General features: G+C 38.4%; 1 protein-coding gene across 1 annotated transcript in view; it reads right to left on the bottom strand.

Annotated features, from left to right (window-relative positions):
- Positions 1–22485, bottom strand: part of PIK3C2G (phosphatidylinositol-4-phosphate 3-kinase catalytic subunit type 2 gamma) — a 375313-nt gene that overhangs the window by 208268 nt on the left and 144560 nt on the right. Inside the window, exons 17-18 of the mRNA XM_056134595.1 lie at positions 21781–21874; positions 17294–17388 (exon numbers count right to left, since the gene is read on the bottom strand). Coding sequence (XP_055990570.1) covers positions 17294–17388; positions 21781–21874 — 189 coding nt within the window. The remainder of the gene's footprint in view (positions 1–17293; positions 17389–21780; positions 21875–22485) is intronic.

The following is a 22485-nucleotide window of genomic DNA, read 5'->3' as shown; positions in this document are numbered from 1 at the left end:
AAGTGGGAGGGTGCGAAACACGAGGATCGGGAGCCTAGAAATTCTCCCACTTACATGGTTTTCCCATTTACACTTATTAAATGTGCATGCCTATAGTTTACCACATTACAGATGTGTCTACCATGAATGTTGCATGGCTGTGTGTCACTGAACCCAAAAAGAAATTTCGATTCTTTCAGTGATTAATTCTCATTCTATCAATTGGATAGGTATCAGGTCCTATGTTAGGTATTTTTGTGGATATTATCACTGTTCCTTTGCAGATGAGTAAAGTAACACTCAGAAGCTTCATTGCCTAGCTTCCCAGCCCCCCATCCCAAAAATGGTGTATCATAGCTAGGATCACAGTTGTTTCAATATAAAATGATTTTAAAAAAATGGTAGGGACAGAGTCACTGGAAGCAGAATTTCTGGTCTTTTCCAGCTATGACCTTGTTTCTTTCCTATAGCCTCCCTAACCTACTTTTTGGCCCCATTTATGTAATTTTCACCTGTGCCTCCCTTGGAATCTCCTGGTGGGGGGTACCTACAGGTATATTTGGCCTGGGCCCCATTGAGAAATTGATCTCAAACAGTGATTTTTTTAGTCACCAGTCTTCAGACTGGTACCATTTGGCACTATCAAATCTCAAGAATTATCTCATTTTAGCCGCCCATTTAATATAAAAATTCCATGTCAAATGAATAAATCATTTAAAGCTTTACAATCTGGTTAAGTAATGTGAAGTTTAAAAAAACACCTCTCATACCTTTTTCCTTTTTTATGGAACAATTTCTTATCAACAACTTTTTATCTTTCTCCCATATTTTACAATGTTTTTCTTGTGTGGTAGGTTTGACAACACATCGGCTATCTATCCTATTTTTGATGTAAAAGGTGCATTAAGTTCTTTGCCTTGAAAATTTACATCTTCTTGAGTGAACAGAAATTTTCATTTGCAGTTCACAGTCATAACCTTTTAAAATAAGCAAAGAATTGATGAAACTTTTACCCATTTTTTTTCCTTCTAAATTGTGCTAGTAGTCAGAAGAATGATGGGAGTGAGAGATGTTGACTGTTAAAATGAAAAAACAAGTATCAGCAGGCAATATGTGAATACTGCTAGATATTTTGGTATGTTCAATTTCTCTGAAGCAAAAGGATAAACAAATTTCCAACCTTTTCTGACACATTGGATGATTCAAGATAATTTTTCTTCATAGTCTCTACAATTGTTTGAATGTTACTGGGGCTCCCATTTCTGCACATATTTTGACTAAGGATTATTAAACAATTTTTATTATAAATATTAAATGTGTTAAAAAATAAAAAGAACAATGGTTAGAATGAGGAATCAAATGACAATAACGCAAGATCTAAATTCTATATAAATTTGTGATATACTCTTGGGAACTGCAATTTGGGGGACATTTGTTCACTTACATGATCGCAAATATAGTCTTTGAATATACCAAATCAATGTCAGGGTATTTATTTATGTACGCTCAATTTGGTTTTACAATTTTTATACTAGTAATAATCATATTTTTTTACATATTATAAAAATGCTCAGGGAAATCAATCTTTCCAGACCAGCTAATAGAAATCTGAGTTGGAATTCCCAGTAAAGAATATTTTCCTCAAAATCCAGTTCCCTATTATCACTTTGGTCTACCTTTTGAAGTTGTTGTTGCATCTTGCATACTATTTAAGTGTGTTGGCAATTGTTAGTGGGTAGGACACATGATCAAATTTTGTCTCTTCTTTATAGCTTTGCATACTTAGCTTCTCTGATCAGAATACTAATTTCCTCATCTAAAAATGAGGATAGTGAGTTGAATTAATAAAATAATATTTGATAAGTGCTATTTGAAAACTTGTCTGAATTAATAAAATAGTATTTGTCAAGGTTTAGGCATACAACTGGCATAAATCCTTGTATGTCTACCACAAGTAAGTGCTGTCAAAAGTTTGGGAATCTGGCTCAGTGTTAGAGCATATGTTTTGCACATTTTAGGCCCTGGGTTTCTGAGTTCAATGCTTAATCCTTATCTGAAAATAGAAGAATCAAGACAATGTGGTTATGAGAATGAGGAGTACTGAAAAGAATCTGATGAGCAGCCTCAATAATACTTCTCCAGTCCAGAATCATACTAAAATTAAGAGGCCATAGTAGAATATTATAGAAGGTTGTTAAGATTACCTCATCACAAATTTAGTTCAAGCTCAAGTTCTTTTTTTTTCAAAGTGAATTTTTTATTTTTTATTTATATATATTAATTTTTATTAGTGAAACGCCATGAGGTACAGTTGTAGACTTATAAATTTTTGTGCTTGGGTTTCAGTTATACAATGATCAAGTACCCATCCCTCCACCAGTGCCCATTTTCCACCACCACGGGTCCCAGTATCCCTCCCACCCCCCATCCCCCCTATCCCACCCTGCTTCTGTGGCAGGGCATTCCCTTTTGTTCTCGCTCTCTCCTTTTGGGTGTTGTGGTCTGCAAAAGAGGCACTGAGTGGCAATCATGTTTGGTCTACAGTCTACTTTCAGCAAGCTTCTCCCATCCTAGGAGGATCCTCCCAACACTCTTTATTTGGTGCTCCCTTCTCTATCTGAAGCTCAAGTTCTTTGAGCTTCGAAAAGGTTATGTGGACATTTGCCGCAGCAATTTTCAAGATAATTAATTGTGAACGAATATACTGAGCTGAGCCTGTAATTCAATCATGATAGAAATGAAAAATTACTAAATGAAAATTTATAATTAATTTGAGATGACATTGTTGAAAAAAATTAGCACCTATGAATAACTGAATGAAATAGGTCAGAGGCTTAACAAATACATGACTCTATATATGTATTATCCGTTGTTTGCATTTTCCATCCTTTTCACACAAGAGAGCTTCACTTATGTAATATACGAGGTGCTCACAAACAGCTTGAAGAATGGATAGGTGAGGGGTTCTATGGGTGACTAAAAAAACACTTTCTTCCTTCAAGGTACTTCCTGTTGCATTTCCCTCACACTGTTCCCTCTCTTCACTACTGGTCTACTTGTGTAAGCTGCCCTACCACTTCTAGTAACTGCTGCTTTAGTCTTGCAAAATTTTCAGTTATTGATTTACTTTTCTCAACAATTTATTGATTTGGATTCTTTCTGAAAATGATGGCATAATTTACTTGGAAGAAAATGATAGAATTTTCACCATTTGGGGAAATTAATTTGACTTGCTTTACTTTACGAAACACAATGCCCAATTAAAAATAGAAAGTGACATGTATGTTAGGATTCCTTCTTTTAACAATTCAAGGGGACCAAACTCAAGCAAGATATACCAATTATTTGGTGTTCTGACAAGAATGTTTAGTGTATCAGGCAGGCTGTCAACACAAAAGACAATCAATATATGTGCAAGCTGTTCACTCACCATTGGTCAAAAACAAATCACACACGCCAAAACAAGTGCAAGAAGTTTAAGTTATTAAACATAACAAGTGTTTGATTGATATAGCTGAGTCTGGGTTTTGTTGAAAGAAAAGAAATACATATGAATTTTTTTGACAAGGAAAAATAACATTTCTGCCTTGTTTTTGTAACTACAATTGTACAGAAATAAAATAGAAAACTGAGTTAAAATAAAAACACCACCCCCCTATCCACCCCAAACTCCAGTTTTTAGAAGTGGTCTTTTGGTGAACAGAAATAAGAAGGAAAACAGAACCAGAAAACAAAGGATTTAATAATTGTTCAAAAACAAAATAGACATTGAGACTTTATAGTCCAGAAAATAAGGAGGACAGAGAAACCAGAAAAAAATAAAATAAAAATATGGCTCATAGTTCTTCAAACTTCATAGAAAGCCACAATACAGAAAATTATACACTTTACAACATAGTAAGTGGCTACTTGTTAAGATAGACCCATAAAATGCTTCTTGCCAAATAGCTAGACAGAGCCTTTTATTTCCAATCAGGATTTTTAGAAATAGTATAGATCAGCCAGTTTAAAGTGCCTCATATTGTAGGACTAATCAGTGTTAACACCTGATATCTCTTTAAAAACTTTTTTTTTAGAGCACCATATTCTTTAGGTCAGTTAATTCAACTTCCCTCCAATTCCAGTGAGCTGGGTGAGCCTAGTTTTTTTTAAAGATTAAAATGATGGCTGGAGCGATAGCACAGCGGGTAGGGCGTTCGCCTTACAAGCGGCCAACATGGCCGATCCGAGTTCGATTCCTCCGCCCCTCTCGGAGAGCCCGGCAAGCTACCGAGAGTATTCATATGCCAGACACAGTAACAACAAAGTCTCCAATGGAGACGTTACTGGGCCCGCTCCAGCAAATCGACGATCAACGGGAGGGCCTTTACCTTTAAAATGATTACCAGAGTCACAGTGGCCAACTCTACCTTGTTCTGATTATCTGCTGTCTTAAATTCAGTATTGTCAAGGCAAGTTAATCTTACACAGTAGAAATTATGTAGAAGAATGATTGTTTTTTTAAACGACTCAGCAGGTGTTTAATGACCAAGCATTATAGATCCTGTGTGCAAGGGTCTATATTATAGATGCATAGTCAAGATAGATCTTTACAGTTCATGAGGATAGCATGCATTTTGCCTATTGTGGATCTAGGCTCTCCTTTCTATGTTCCTAAATACAGAATGAGATTTTGTTCAACATAGCAAAACCTTTCAGGAAAGATGGTCATACAACTTTAGGGATGGATTCTGGATATTCTAAATCAATCAGGTAAGTCAAATTCATCCAATTTCTTTCTTATCATATAACTGGTTCAAGAAGACATGTGACCCAATTCTGGCCAACTACATATATGAAAAACTACTATGGGATTTATAAAAAAAAAAATTTTTTTTTTTTTTGCTTTTTGGGTCACACCCAGCAATGCACAGGGTTTACTTCTGGTTCTGCAGTCAGGAATTACCCCTAGCTGTGCTCAGGAGACCATATGGGATGCTGGGAATCGAATCCAGGTTGACCATGTGCCAGGCAAACGCCCTACCCATAGTGCTGTTGCTCCAGTCCCTAAAAATTTCTTCCTTGAAAGGTATCAGTGCTTTTCTTTTGCTGTCTTGTATTTTGATGGTTGTAACATTAGCTGGGGAAGTCATAACTATGCTGTGAGGTAGGTTATGGACAAGTCAATGCATTAAGAAAGAAGACAGCAGACAAGGGCAAAGAACATGGGTTTGAGAACAAAAATCATAGTTCTGCCACCACCACCATCATAACAAGTCTTGACAACACAACAAAAAATAATAATTTTCATATTCTATTGATACAAACAGCTAAAATTCTTTTAAATAAAACAGAAATGATGAACAAAAGTATTTAATGAACTGGAGTCCAAAATATCTTAAAAAAGGGTATAGATTTAAGTGGGATACCAAAGGACTCTGTGTAAACAAGGACATAATTATACTTAAGTGAAGGTTTTCATCTGGGTATGGAACACCACTACTTGAAAGCAGAAAATACTGTGGCTATAGAAAAATATACAGGAGACAGGTGTATAGTGGGAATTGGAGAGAGTTGAGATCATGAAAATCTCTTATACGGCCACATTAAAGGGAACATATCATTTTTATCTCCTAATCTAGGTATTCTGAGCCCCACCATTAAGAAAGTGTTCACTGGAATTATGGAATTATATGAGCCAGCTAGGGGTTACCAGGAACTAATCTACTGTATGAGTTAGGTATTAAAATTTATCACATAAGTATATTCCGAGAGTAGTGTGGAAGACAGTTGGTAAGAAGATAAGGGAAAGGAAAGAAATGAGGAAGGTATGGCATTAGTAAAAGTCTGAAGGACAGAGACTGGAGCTAATATGGCTGCCATGGAAACAGAAGTAGAGGGACACATCAAAGACATATTTATGAGAAGCAATGGTTAGAACCTAAGGATTAATTAGATGAGGCAGGTTACTGAGTAAGAAGAATACTTCCCAGATTTTTCCATGCTTGGTTTCTTGTTAATAGCTACAACCCAGGATATGGCATATAAAATTAAAGTTGCATTCTGGTCTGATTTTTTTCCACTACAAAAAAAAAATACTAATTGAGAAAACTGGGTTCCAAGAATCAAAAAACTAGAGGGCATGTATTTAATTCATTTTGGGACCTTTTCACCTAAGATGTCAATGCTATTACATAAATAACCTTAATATTGAAGCTTCACTATTAGAGATGATTACCAAAATAAACGATAGGTTAATCTCTTGGAAATATTTATAAAATTTTAAACAAAAGACAGCATCAAAATTATGATATATCTTTGAGGTGGAGTGGGGGCTGGACCATTCCTAATTGAGCTCAGGGCATGCTACAGGCTTTATGCTCAGAGATCATTTCTGGAGGTGCTCAGGGACTGACTACCATCGGCAGCATATGAAGCAAACACCTTATCTCTTGAACTATATTTATAAAATCATCATGCAGGTAGGGCGTTTGCCTTGCACGCAGCCAACATGGCCGACCAGAGTTCGATTCCTTCGCCCCTCTCGGAGAGCCCGGCAAGCTACCGAGAGTATTCGATATGCCAGACACAGTAACAACAAAGTCTCCAATGGAGACGTTACTGGGCCCGCTCCAGCAAATCGATGATCAACGGGAGGGCCTTTACTTTTACTTTTTACATGCAATTTAAAAAATTAAACATATTTCTTTCCCTCTGTGGCAGAGACTGCTGTGTCTCGGCACATCAGTTTACAGCCATAAACAGTTATCCATCTTATCACTTTCCCACACTCTCTAGTAGTTAGGTGGGATGTTCTTGACGTGACAACTACGAAATAGAGACAAATTTGATACGTATTGCCTGTAGACTTGGCACCTAAAAACAGTTTCCACTTGATGCTCACATTCTCTCTCCTTTTTTGATCCATGTTCAGATCAGGGAATCCCAGTGGAAATTCTAATTTTGGGGTGATGACTAAGCCATAAATGATTGGCATGAGCCATTAGTGTGCAGCTAACTTCTGATCATCCGTCATCAATCTGGATTTTTCCCTGCCCCTAGAGCACCTAACTCTAATTGTTTACCAGGAAATTTTAGTCACAATAAAATCCAAGACCAAGTTTCTGAACATTTTATTATTGCCACTTTTCAGATCTGGACCAGAGGACTTTATTTTCTGACTAATTTACTTGATAAAATGGGCTAAATTGAATTTCATTAGCTTATTACTAGTTGCTTAATTAAACAGTGTTTGTGAGAAAATTGGAACAGTCTTGCTTTTGTATATGTACTGAAAAATAAGTACAAACTTAGTCTACTGAGTGATTAAGTCATTAATTGTTTTTATTCACAGTTTAAGAGTAAAACAGCAAACTTGGTGTTTAAAATAAGGATCAAGAATTGCAAGAGAAATACTTGGAAAAAATTTTGTCTCCTTCAAAACTCCTTCAAGAGTAGCATTTTGAAGGGGGGCATATTTATAATGATTATAAATTAATATTTAATTTGATGACACCCAGAGATTATACTATGCATAGTGACACAAATTTTGAGCTGTTTCAGTATCGTGATTTGGGGCCTTTTTCTTTGGTTTTCTTTTAAGTTAAAACAAAATCACCCTTTTTAGTACTTGAATGAGTTCATAATTACTAATAGGGGAAAAATGTTTTATGAATTCTTCAAGTAGCACATTTTTGGAAATAGATTTTGAGCTGGAAAGAGTCCTGAATTTGGCATGCTTTGCTGTATGAATATTTAATTTTCAAGTCTTTATTGTTGTCTTTGGGTAAATCACTTATTGAAATCCTTTCCTTGGTAGAAAGCATTTTCGCAGATGATTCCTAAGGTCCATTTTGGCGGCAAGATTCTGTAACTTTTTGAATGTATGTTAGTTTATTCATTATGGACAAACAAACAAACAAACAAACACCGTCCTCCCGTTATTCATCGATTTGCTCAAGCGGGCCCAGTAACGTCTCCATTTTGAGACTTGTTGTTACTGTGTTTGGCATATTGAATACCTCACGGGTAGCTTGCCAGGCTCTGCTGTGCAGGCGAGATACTCTCGGTAGCTTGCTGGGCTCTTCGAGAGGGGTGGAGGAATCGAACCCGGCTCGGCCGGGCTGGCTGCGTGCAAGGCAAACGCCCTACCACTGTGCTATCGCTCCGCGCACGATATTATGGAAGGCATTATGGAAGGCATGTCAAATGTTAAGAAGACATAGATAATACTTGTTAAAATAATGCCTTTGTGACTACCTTTTTTATTGACAGTAAAAAGATTGCAAAACAATGAATTATTAAGCAGCAAATTATTGTTTTTCAAGGCTTTAATTCAAACCTCTAACATGAACTCTGACAGAAGGAGATGCTTATTACAATGAGGAAACCAGATTACTATTTTAGGAAGCAGTGAAGTCATTGCATGTAGCCAGTAGAATGAAAAATTGCCAGAAAGTGGATTAGGAAGTGTGATCTCCAAAGGCCTGAGCTGATCAAGTTTCAACAGTTTATGTTATATTGTATGCACAAGATGTTCGTTTTTATAGCTCTTCACTTTCTAAAAGTCAAATGGAACAATTTAAAGGGAAAATATTTTTACATGGGGAGAAATGCAAGGTGGGGTTCAGGATTTTTGCATTAATCTGACTTACAGATTCTATATTCATATGTGCTTAACGGGAGTGATGAGAAATTATACTGAAAATAACATAGTTTCTATTGTTGTAAAGATCTCATTATAAAACCTTCGACTGTGTAAAATATAAATAAAATGGACAAAAACCAGCCATTCCTTCTAATGCTTCAAAGTCTGCAGGAATGATTTTACAGATTATTATGTAAACTTTCACACGACTCTCTCTCACTTTGTTTTCAGGTTGGTTGGGTAGAAAACACGATTATGGGTTAAGGGAATTGCTTATTGTGGGGACTTAATCTGCTGTGTGCTTTTCTGAGAACAGGGAGAAAGATGATGGTAACAGATCAATACCCAATGACGGCAAGAAGTATTTTTCCCTTACCCCAAAATGAAGCAATAATTTATTATTTATTACATTGTAAAGGCAAAGAGGTGAATTCGTAACAATATAATGATTCTCGAAGGTAAAGGATTGCAGCTTTAAAGCCTCCTATTGATTCTGTTCCATGCGAGCTCTATTACACTGCCGTAACTCCCTAAGCACAGCTCTTTACTCTTCTTTCAGGAGCTTTTCAGACATCAGAGAAGAAAGAGCATTTCCTTCCTTTGTATATTTACTTGTCTGTCTGCCTTCATCAGAATTTAGCACTGCCAGAATGGAATCCCGCAGCTTGTCTTTTCTACTGATGTCCAGCCTTGCTTCTCTGCCTTGTCATCAAAATCGGCAAAACTGTAAAATGGGCATTGTGTTGATGTCACCTCCCTCTTGGACCCTGTCATTGCCACCAGAGCCAGGGGCATCTACCCTGATGCCTGGATGCTAATGCTTTTAGTCTGTTAGCTTGTAGGCAGAAACTGCTGCTCAGTTCTCCTTAGTGTTCAATAGTACCTAGAATCTCTGTCACATAAATGAGACAAATGATAAATGATCTCATAGTAAACATTTTATCCTTTTTTTTAAAATTGGGGGTGGGGGAGGGAACTCCAGGCAGTGCTCAGGGACTACACCCTGTATATTGACTGAGGAGGTTTAGGGAAGGCTCATTCTTGACAGTGCCCAGGAACTCGTGCTCTGCAAGGGATCGGACCCTCACCTTTCAAGCTGTCTCTTTCACTCTATTTTCTGTAAATAATTTAAAAAATATATTCATTATTTGATGAGGGAACAATAATCAGCCTAACAAGGTACTAAAGAGAACTTTAGGTGCCAGGGGAGACAGGAGACAGACTGATGGGGACATGTGTGACATCAAAAATCACAGGATGATTATTATTTAGAGTAGTCTCAGATTGGTGCTAAAATTCTAGATGAGAAAACGTTTAAGGAAGATGGTTTAGAAAATGGGCAGTGGGCCTCCTCTTAATATCGTGGCTAGCATATTCAAGTCCAGAGGAGACGGTAGCATGTTCCACCTGGGAAAGAGCCCTGTGCCAGCAAGACTCACTAGGATTCATTCCAGTCCTGCCCACTTGCTATTGCATGCACATCTTGGGACCCTAGTTCCTGACTTCCACTCCCATTCTTCCCCTAATCCCGTTTTGACTTCGCTGGGCTTATGCATTCTGCTTCTTCTTTTTTTTATTTTTTTAAATATAGGAGTATTGCTATTTATTCAGTGATGGATTAGGCCGATTGACTTGGGCATGAATTCCACCTTACTTTTTTTTTTCTTTTTATAAATTTATTTATTGAATCCTGGCAACTTACCGAGAGTATCTCACCTGCACAGCAAAGCCTGGCAAGCTCCTTGTGATGTATTTGATATGCCAAACACAGTAACAACAAGTCTCACGATGGAGACGTTACTGGGCCCGCTTAAGCAAATCGATGAACAATGGGAGGACAGTGCTACAGTGCTACAGAATCACCGTGAGAGCAGTTACAAAACTTTTGGGTTTAAGTCTTGGTCATACCATGAAACACCCGTCCCTTCACCAGTGCCCATTTTCCACCACCGAAAACCCCAGTATGGAGGGATAGGTACTTGATCATTGTATAACTGAAACCCAAGCACAAAAATGTGTAAGTCTACAGCTGTACCTCATGGTGTTTCACTAATAAAAATTAAAAAAAAAAAAAACCAGTATACCCCCCAGCTCATACTCTCCCCCTACCTGTGATTTTCACATTACTCTCTCTGTACTTTGATTACGAGTGATATTTCTACATTGGGCCAGTCTCCTGTAGGAGCTCCCGTCCCACCAACTTTGGTTTGGTATCAAGCCCTTTTGAATGCTCAGCAGCTCTCTTCTGCTCCCTCCTGTCACACAGTTCCTTGGCATGGAGCCAACTGAGGCTGGCTTCCAGGGACTGAGTGCTGATTCCTTTTCCAGTTACCATTCATTGCAGAACCATCACCGGTGCAGTACCAAGTGCTGTCTAGGTTTGCTTGGGGTCTAACGGTGACGTTAGCAGGGCTGTGCAGGTCGCACTCACCTACGCCCAGGAGGTTGGTTTGTAACCCTCAAGGGGAGGAATCCGCTGGGGGAGAGCACTAGAGGGACCCAGAGACAGATTGCAGTGCTCTCGGGAACAGGGGGTTCAAAGTACCGGCTGCAGATTTTAGGCCAGGGGCCGCCTACACAGGCAGAGGCGTAGGGACAACCAGGCCCACGTCCTCTGGAGATGGAGCAAGGACAGATGTGCCAGCTGAGCGGGTCCCTTGCACGGAAGGGGACTCTCCATCACCAGGACCCCGTTTCCTCTTCAGCTCCCTGGGTGTCTGCACTGCTGCTGGGCGCTGCAGCTGGACACAGCCCAGAGCTGCCCCAGTGGCCTTCAGCCGTCTGCCTCCGCCTTCCCTTGTGCCTTTTGTCTGCCTGAGCTCCACACACCTGGCGCTCACCTGGCTATGTTGGGCTCACGTGGGGGCTCCCCAGCACTCTGCCTGTGATCACCTCATCCTCGGGATTTTAACTCCAGTTTCCTGTCCCTAAACCATCTGGTTGAGACCCACACAGCCTGGGTCACGGGCGGTAAACGCCAGCCATTCATCTTGGCAGCTCACTTTTTTATTATTGAACTAATTTATTTTATTTAACTAATTTATTTTAGACTGTTAATATTTACTTTTGTTTACAAATTTAGCTTTAAACTATTAAATTTAAATTTTGTTTTTTAAATTTTTTAAGTTATCATGTATTTATCACTTACTTGACTATTTTTACTATTTAACGATTTAATCCCTTATTTAACTAATTTAATTTTAAAACAATTAATTATCACTTATTTAAGTACTTAAGTATTTAATCACTATTTAGCACTTATTTAATTTATTGTAATTTGTCAAAATAATTTATCTAAATTTAGTTGTAGTAGCTATTATATTTTTGATAATAGCTAATTTGACTAAAATAATTTATTTTAACCAATTTATCACTTATTTTAATATTTAATCACTATCACTTATTTTAACTTATTTTAGTTCTAAAAATAGCTTTTTTACTTATTTTATTGTACTTGGTTAACTTACAATTTACATAGTTGCTTTATTTTCATTTGTATTTATTTGATAAATCAATTCTATTTAATTTATATATTAATGATTTACTGTAATTTATTTTTGTATGTTTACATATTTTATTTCTACGTACATTATCTTAATTTTGTATTGGGTGTTTTTAATCTCTCATATTTTATTTTACTTTAATAATTTTGCTTGTTATGAATTTATAGTTTTATATTATTCTGTTTTAAGTAGATTTTACCGTAATTTATTTCATTTATTATTTGACAAATTTTGTTGATTTGGGGTCACACCCACTTCACTGGGGCAAGATCATTCCTGTTGTATTCTGGGAATCTTGGATTTCCAGGCATCAAACTCGATTTTTCCCTATAACACACGTGTTCAGTCCATCAAACTCTTTCTCTGACTCTATTTGTTTCTCACTGTATGCTTTATTTGCATTCGTTTAATGAAATAATGAAACTTTGGTTTCATTGCTTGCAAAAACAAAAAAAGAGTTTGCAATTTGGATGCTTTGTCTCAGACTGGCCCTGCATTTTGAAAAATAGTTCAGATTTTTACAGTACATGCTTTATGTAACAGTTTATAAAGGAGCTATGTTATAAACCGACTCCATACTAAATGACTCTTGTTCAAATTGACTCTCTCTGGGAGCTCATTCAATCGAACTTAATGTCCAGGGATGGGAGACTGTGATATCGCTTTTCCATATATAATATGTCCCAAAGCAAACAATACTCTAGTTTTTCAAAGCACAAAATTGGATCTTTACCATCAAAAAAAAAAAAACGCTTGAGTCAGGTCAGGCTTTCTAGAACAGATTGTAAGACAAAAAATTATGTGAATATGATTTACTGAGGGAGTCCTCTGGGGAAGAAACCTGAAGAAAGACTAAGTATCAGGGGAAGGGACACCTTAACAAAGTCAAGACTAAATCTGGCTTTGATGAAGTCTGAGGAGACACTGGAATGTACATTGTATCTAAGGGATTTCCTACCTTCCAGGCTGGGGGATTGTGTAAGCAGAGAAAAATACTCTCAAGAAAGACATTTGTCAGTTAATAGATATTATTCACAGGAAGTACCAGCTAGCAGAAGGGATCTGGCTTGGGCAACAGCAGGGTCTTTGAGGAAACACTGTGTGGAATGTGCAGGATATGAATATATGAATGGCCTTAAAGAAAGTTCTGCAGCTATATCATTTTGAAACTTTTTTTTTTTAAGTTTCTCCCAACTTTCAGACTCAGGTAGGATTATTGAGTGGAAGAAGGTGGCAAGATTGTCATTAAGAAGCAATCCACAGAGTGGGAGTGGAGCAGATAGGGTTATAGACTTGTTAAGGTGGTGTGTCCCGTGTTCTTTTAGTTTCTTTCTGTGTTTGTGTGTGTGTGTTGGGAGAGGGGAGGGAGACGGGGAACCACTTCTGAGTATGTTCAGAGTTACTCCTGGCTCTGCAATCAGGAAGTACTCCTGACAGTTTTTAGGGGGCCATGCAAGGTGTCAGGGATTGACTCTGGGTTGGTTACAGGCAAAGCAAGTGACCTAGCTGCTGTACTATTGCTCTGCGCCTTGTTCTTTAGTTTTTCTTGAAGCTACCTTAATAACAGACCACAAACTTTTCGCTTAAACAAGTATGACTGACTCCTTCTGCACCCTGGAAATGGGTTGGCATCTCAACCTGAGATGTGTACGCTTGGCATTTTTTGCTTCTTGGAGAGGCCCATGTGCTCTCTTGACCACACACATCTCTCATTCTCTCCCCTCATATTTCTCTAGTGAATTTAAATAACTCCTTTTTACACACACACACACACACACACACACACACACACACACACACACACACCCCACACACACACCAGGTTTCTCAGGGTTCTGGAGACCAGAGTCCAACATGAAGAGAGAGCCGTGTATTTCTAGATTTTAAGGGAGGCGCCTTCGCCTCTAGGAATTCCTTGACTTGAAGCTGCCCCATTCCATTCAATGCATACTCTTCAGAGGGACCCTCTTATGTATGTGTTTAGTCTCTTGTATGGCCATTTGTCTGTTGAAGTAGCGGCACCCTGATAAGTTGAACTCATCTCAAAATATTTTGCTGTTGTTGATTAGTTTGGGGGTCATACCCAGTGGTACTCAGAAACTACTCTCTGCTTTGAGCTCTGGATTTTGCTCCTTGACATGTAGGGAGGACCTTGTGGTATGTAACTAGAATGAAACTTGGGGCTCCCTCACCCAAAGCATATACCCAGCCTATTCAGACATCCCTCTGGGCCCAAATTTCAAAAATCTCTAATGTGACTAGATCTTCAAAGATACTTTTATGCAATAAGCTTGTATTCTCAGATTTTTGGGGTTAAGGTGTGATATATAATTTAGGGGGGAGGCTAGACTAGGTCTTCATTTAAACCAATAGGTCACTACCAAACATTTTTCATAGAAAATGAAAAGGAGCACCAAATTTACGCTTCCGTAATGAATTATGACATGATGGTGCTGTATACCACACAAATACCGATAAAGGTAAAAAAGGTAAAGGCCCTCCCGTTGATCGTTGATTTGCTCGAGCGGGCCCAGTAACGTCTCCATTGGAGACTTTGTTGTTACTGTGTCTGGCATATCGAATACTCTCAGTAGCTTGCCAGGCTCTCCGAGAGGGGCGGAGGAATCGAACTCGGGTCGACCATGTTGGCCACATGTAAGGCGAACACCCTACCCGCTGTGCTATCGCTCCAGCCCTTAAATACCAACACCAATACCCTTAAATACCAATACCTTAAATACCAAAAAAAAAAAACCAAATACCGATGCCTCCTGCAAAAAGGCGGGCTGTCCTCCACAGACAGATAAGGAACTGGGGAGCCTCTTTGGCAAGGAGTTTTTCCTTCATTCAAAAAAATCAAGATACGATTAAAAGAAGTTGCTGAGTCACCAGTCCTGAAATTGCCCAAAGGCATGATGAAACATTTCTTTGAAATGCAAATACTCTTCAGGTGGAGATAATGAGGCACCCTGTGGAGGCAAGACCATCTCTGCAAAGAAGTTTCAAGAGAAACTAACAAAGACCATCAAAGATCCAAGTCCCTTCCCCTTGAAAAAGTCTTAGTAACAGACTCTTCCCAGGCACAGACAGAAGCCCTACTCTGAACATGATCCCAGCATGTCTTGTACTACCCTTCCCCAGGCTTACCTTTAAAATTAATGAAATGAGCTCACTCATTTCCTCCCCTACTTAAGGAAATTAAAAAGGGAAAGGGCTTCCACTTTCCCTGGAATCCTATTTGGAGACTCCCTCTCAGTCCAGGAGAGGCTTTCTGCCCCTTACCCTTCCTTTTATCCCTTTTCTTGTGTACACATGGTCACACACACTGTCCTCCCGTTGTTCATCGATTTGCTCGTGCGGGCCCAGTAACGTCTCCATTTTGAGACTTGTTGTTACTGTGTTTGGCATATTGAATACGTCATGGGTAGCTTGCCAGGCTTTGTCGTGCAGGCAAGATACTCTCGGTAGCTTGCCGAGATCTCCAAGAGGGGCAGAGGAATCGAACCCGGCTCGGCCGGGCTGGCTGTGCACAAGGCAAAGGCCGTACCACTGTGCTATCGCTCCAGCCTTCTTGTGAACAATCTCCTCAATTCAGGCACTTTCGTCTGGTCTCCTGCTATCAATTTAGGCTACTTGAAGGCCAGAACACACACTTAGTGCTCTGTAAGAAGAGAAGGAGTTAGCTTTCAGGAGTAAACCCACTTGTAGCCACCATTTACAGTACAAATTGGATGCTTTTCAATGTTCCAATTTCAAAGCATCTCCTTTCTGTGAAAAATAGGGACTACTCACCCTACAGCTACTCATCCTAACGACTCATTCTAACCTTTCAATGGAGGAAACTTGTGGAAACTCCAAGTCAATTTTTCTTTGCAGGAAAACTGCCCGCAATGATGCCAAGAAATGAAAATATTTTTTGTGGTTCATGTTATTATTAATTTGAGTGTGTGCTGAGAAAACCTTCTGATCAACGGTGGGTGAACACAGTGGATATTGGGGGAAAGTTATTTGAACATACTTAGCTATGAAGCTTGGAAACCAACTGGGCTTGTAATGAGAAACAGAAAAAACCAGTGATTCCAAGAGCCAGAGGCTGAGTGCAATGTTCAGATTACTGAAAGTGAGGGAATGGTAACTGTCTTTTTTCTTTTTCCATAGTGAAATTTCTTTGCTACCAGTTGAAGCCACTAAGTGTTGCATGTCATAGAAACTAAGCAAACTTGAGGAAAAATATAGAGCAATTTTATCTTTAGGGCATTGGTGTTTACTGATCTGAAAATATTTGCTTTTATCTTAGACCTATGACATTAGTAACAAAAGCGGGGTTGGAAGAACAATACTTGAAGAACTTCCTGTTAAATAGGATCAAGTGGGTGATTGTGGGACAAACTCATTGAAAAGTCCTCTTTGGGACTAGAGAGATGGTACAGAGGTTAAAGCACATCCCCTGCACATGGCCTGCTGTGTTTGGACCACCTGCACACAGAGAACCCCAATTATCACCACTGGAACATTCGGGACCCCCCAAACACTACCAGGCTGCCTGTCATCTCCAAGTAAGCTTAGCACTGCATCCTGTGGCCCTCACATAGAGCCACTGACCTGGTTGGCTGAGATTTCTCAGGAAAGACCCTTGGCTCTCCTGATCACCACTTAGGACCACCCCTGGATCCCTACCCCCACCCCATTCCTCCTTGCCCACCAAGAATATTCTAACTGTATGCTTGGGGGAAAGTTTAGGAAGAAGTAAGACTTTTCACCAGCAAGATTATATATTGACCTTTAGATTCCATTGCTTATGACTAATCTTGTCTAGAAATTACTTTTAAAGCACCGGCCTTTCAAAATATCCACAGATCTATTGCTACCATTTATACTGAAACCTTCAACAAGTAGATATAGCAGCAAATAACACCTGTGATTCAAAGTTATAAGAAAAGTATCCTCCAGGTTTAAAATTCTGGGTTTAAAAATAGTCACTGTATCAAAGGACTTTTGAAGACTATTGCAACTAAACTGTACCATAAATAAAAATAACCTTGACAAAAGCTCGAATTTGGCTGAGTTTTTAAATGGACTTTTATGTCAATTACAAGATAAAGGAATTTTTTTTCTCCTAAAACTGCCCCACAGAAAAGAATTTGACCATAAAAAAGACTATCTGGTCTATTTTAGTTCATCTTACCAGTAAAGACGATGGGCTATCTGGACACTCTGCAATGAGCGGTGTAATAGGAGTTGGACTAGAGGACCTTCAAGATTCCATTCAAACTTGACAGCCTGAAATAAGAAATGGCATCACTTATCTTTTTTTTCTTGGCAGCAAAATGACTATAGAGGCTTGAGAAAAAGGACAGGGAAGACAGCATTTTCACAAAATTTATATAATAAATTAGATAGGTTGATTGATGAATAATAAGAATATGCATACATCATACAATCTGGAGTAACTTAGTCTTGTTTCCATAATATTTAGTATCACAGGCTAATAAATAAGAGCAGGGTTGGTAGAGTTCAATTTTTCTTAGGAGGAGAACCGTGCACACATAAAATGATATCATGAACAGGAATAAAAATGTCATTATAAAGCAGTAGGTAACTTGTAGAGGTAAAACTAATGACCACATGTAACATTTCAACATGAATGTTGATAACATTTATCAACATTCACCTGCAGGTGATTGAAGCTTTACTCGGGTTTCAGCTGTTGCCATTCTAACCCATTCAGACACGAATCCTCTCCCTCATCTCTATGAACATCTATCTAAGGATTTCTAGAATGACCAAGAAAAACATGGTGGTGGAAACACAGGCAGCCGCTGACCAACTGAGGAACCGAATTTAGACATCTCCCTCCTCACACCCACCCCTCCAGTCCTACTTTCTAGTACTTTACTGTCAGCGGTCAGTACACAAGTGCCCATCCACATCCCAAGAATCTGAATGTGATAATGATTAACTAGGTTGTCTTCATAAAACACTCATCCCTGTTTCAGTGGCAAAACTTGTATAATATAGTTGCCCAAGAAACCATTTAAGTTCTACATGTACACACACATACACACACACACACACACACACACACACACACACACCCTTGAAAGAAACACCCCTTACTTTTTATGAAAAAAGCCATCTCTTTTAATTAAAATTATTTTATTTATTGATATTCTGCATTTTACAATACTGTTAATAATGGTTTTTCACGTACATAATTCCAATACCTGTCACCAGTGTACCTCCCTTCCTCCCCCAGGGTCTCATCTTAAAGGATGTAAAAGTTTGAATTTCTAAAATGTGAATATGCCAAAGGTGATTTCAACAAATTTGCATAAACTGTGTATGCTGTCTGAATGTATTAAGACTTTATTGCTTCTTGCCTTACCTGCACCTGCCGCCTGTCACTTGCTTGTGAATGTCCTAAGTCAGATGCCAATGACTGAGTGACTAGGTCAGAGGCTTTGATTTTAATCTACTGGTGGAACTGTCATATGAGTACATGAGCAAGAAAGAATTTGTCTCCATGTTTGACCTTTTAGCTTTCTGTGTAGCTTTCACTCTCATTTCTTCTTGATTCCAATAACTAAGTTTTTGAAATGCTTCCGTGACTTCCAAGTTCTGTATCAATCTACAACTTCCACCCTTCGTCCAGCCTCATCATCTAGAAAGAACAACTTCTCTATGCTTTTCAGACCATGAATTATTTCCTACTTATTTTCTTCTGTGACCCACCGTGCTACTCTTGTACTGCGGCACCGCATTTACACAATCTCGCCCTATGTCCCCTTTGGATTATCCTGCGAGACGTTTTTGAGAAATGCTGATCTATGATCTAAGCAAGGTTTCTGTTTCACATTGCATTATTCTGAACACTGTTCTTAGAACCTGTGTGCATGGTTTGTAAACCTGCGGTTTGCAGTAATTCTGGGTCTCTGTTTTATTTGATTCCTGTTTATAAACCACATCTTGCTTTATAAAGTCTATAGAGTCTTTTTTACAAATCTAATATGGTTTTGATTATTCCAACAAAAATTTGATAAAATAGCATATTTTCAGAAATTAACCGGATAAGTTTTTTTAAATATCTTGTTTAAGAGCTCATAACACAATTATCATTAAATAATTCAATTCATTTTTTCTCCTTTGGCATTTCCACTGCATTATTCTTTCCATTGCAGAAAATTTTATAATCATTTAAGCTTAAGGAATAATTGCAGTCAGTCCTGATTTGGTCTCTCTGTGATTAATAAGGAGTTTTTGAATACCTTTTCTTATGAATTTGGGTCCATGGGTATTTGGACTTTCAATCATATTCTTGATGCCAAGGGATATATTGGTGTTTCAAATGGTTTTAATCTATATAAACTATAAAGACTTGCTTTGGGAGCTGAGTTTTATATATAGGATGTTGCACACAGCCAGGAGTTATGCGATGAATAGTGTATCTGCCAGTTGGGCTAGTCATTTGTTTTACTACTTTATCCTAGGAGATCGAGGAAAGTCACACCTCTAAGGATTGGCAGATGTAACTATATGGTTAGCTATTTAAAATATTTAAAACCAGTTCTCACATTATAAGGTTTTCAGGTGCGCCTAGGGTAATAGGTTATTCAGATCCATTAATATAGCATTTCCTTTCCACTTCAGGCTCCTGTCTTCAACATTACAAAATATTGACACCTGGTACATAAAATAGATTGAAACTCTACCTGAGCTTTCAGATAAAAGCATACTTATGTTTAAAACACAAATAAACACTAAAAGACATAGACTACTTGGTCCAGGTTTGTAATACAGTGGGTACAGCACTTGCTTGAATGCTTCTGACCTCATTTCGGTCCCTGGCATCACAAATGTCCCCTGAGATCCAACAGGAGTGATCCCTGAGCACAGAGCCAGGGGTAAGCCCTGGACACTGCTGGATATGGTCTTCCCCCAATAAAAACCCTTAAAAAAAAAAGACCACCATATTAGGATTAATTAGTATCAATATATAAATCAAGTTGACAAAAATGACCTATTTCAGTTTGGACAGTCAATTATTTATACATATAAATCATATAACCATTCTTAAATTATTTCCTAAAATTACTCAAAATATTGTGATAATTGGTAACCGTACAAAATACTATGTAGGAGTAGAATTTAAAAGCTGCTTTATTATTTGATGTTAGAAATGACCTTTCTAGTGTTTATGACATCACAACAAGCAACAATCTAAGAGAAAGGCAAGTTACAGAAATTATTCGATTTCCTTCAAATCACTATTTTCTACACAACTGGCTATTTTTAAAGTTTTTTTCTGTATGTATTGCTTTGCATATGTAGTCAAATAAAAAAATGACACTTGATCACTTGATCACTTGACTTCCCGTTAATCATCGATTTGCTCGAGCGGGTGCCAGTAACGTCTCCATTTGTCCCTGTCATGTGCTAGTATGTACCAATGGCGTCTGTTCATTCTAGGCACATGAAGAGCTTCAAACCTTCATGTTCAGGATCTTGTTGAAGTCTGACCATCTTGTAGGTGGGAGACCACGCGGTCTTTTGACATCCCGTGGAATCTAGTCGGTAACAGCTCTAGTCCAGAAGTCGTCTCCAATTCTGTCCAGCCCATCTGATTTTCTTTCTCCCACTTGAGTGAAATGTGATACTCCAAGCATAGCTCTTTCAATTCCTCTTTGGGAGACCTGAATAGAGTTCTCACCCTGTTTTCGTAGGGACCAGGTCTCTGAGGCATATGTTAATGCAGGAAGAACAGTTGAATCAAAGAGATGTGCCGGGAATCGGAGCTTCTTTGTCCTCTTAGCTATTTCTTCAAAGCTCTTGAAGGTGTTCCAAGCCGCTCTCTTCCTCCTGCACAATTCAGGTGCCAGGTCATTCATCATGTTGACTTCTCAACCTCGGCACACATAACTGTTGCATTCGGAGATGGTCGTTCCGTTGAGAGCGAATGGAGTGTCAGGAACAAGGCTGTTTCTCATAAATATTGTCTTCATGAGATTCAGCTGTAGTCCAACCTTTCCATACTCATGGTTAAAGTTGGCCAGCATTTGTGCCACTTGGTTAATGTTTGGTGTTATTAGAACGATGTCATCAGCAAAGCAGAGGTGGTGTAGTTGCTGATTGTCTATCTTCACTCCCATTCCTTCCCATTCCAGTCTTCACATGACATTCTCGAGGTTAGAACTGAAGAGTTTCGGTGAAATGGTGTATCACCCCGCTGAATCCCTCTCTTGACATCAGACCATTTTCATATTTTCCCTATTCTAACTAATGTGTATAGCAGTTAAAAAATTCTTTTGTATTTTATATACCTTTCTTTAAACAGCACCAATCGTGGATAGAGAATGTACTCTTTACTGATGGCCAAATGCAATATTCTATTTAATCCATCATTGGCTCGTTGGTAATTTTAAAAAGACAACTGTTAAATAAAATCTTAGAAATTCTGTAGACCAGATCAACAGCACAGTGGGTAGGGCATTTTCCTTGCACGTGGCTTACCCAGCTTCATTGCCTGGCACCACATCTGCTCCCCTGAAACTCACTAAAAGTGATCCCTTCACATAGAGGTAGGAGTAAACCCTGAGCATCACTGGGTATGGCCCCCAAACAAAATAAACACAAAACAAAAATCCTGGAAATTCTTGGCAGCTGTGCTGCTCTTACCTGCACAAGTTGTGGGAGATATTCCAGTAGTTCATCATTCAAGAGCTTGTCTAGTTGTTGCACGGCCACTTTACGAATGTCTTGATCTGGAAAACTAATAAAAAATCAAGATGCCTATTAATCTGTTAACGGTAAGAAATTATGTGTGGGAAATGTCAGGCCAACAGAATGAATTACATGCCTGGTGTATAAAATAAAGTTATCACACAATTGATTAAGATGATCTTCGGCACCAAATAATTATTCTTCTGTCCTCTGTATCTGTTATATTCTATAGTAGGAAGGCTGTTCAATTATATTTTGGAAACTTAGGTAAGTCAGACCCCTACCTGCCAGATTTATCATCTATCAAGTGCACATAAGATATCTAAAATCGTTTCTAGAAAAGAATGAAAATATTTGTTTCTTATTTAGCTATGCATTTGTCAGGTAAATTATTACCAGTTGGAGGCCTCATGGTTTAATGGATTAAAAACAGGAAACACTACACTTTTGGTAAGATCATAATGAAAACCAGAAATCTAAGCATATTATAATAAATAAGCAAATATAATTCAATAAGGCTTAATGTCACTAGACTGTGAAGTTCTGGAGAGTAACTGTGCTTTATTCATTTGTGAACTGCACATATCTGCTATATAATTTAGCACCATAGAGACACAATAAATATTACTACTGGTTTCAATTTATAAAGGTATGTAGCAT

Source organism: Sorex fumeus, unplaced genomic scaffold (genome assembly GCF_029834395.1).
Source record: "Sorex fumeus unplaced genomic scaffold, SorFum_2.1 ptg000100l, whole genome shotgun sequence".
NCBI lineage: Eukaryota > Metazoa > Chordata > Mammalia > Eulipotyphla > Soricidae > Sorex > Sorex fumeus.
The sequence above is the reverse complement of the archived record's forward strand: the minus strand, read 5'-3'. Positions and strand labels throughout refer to the sequence as shown.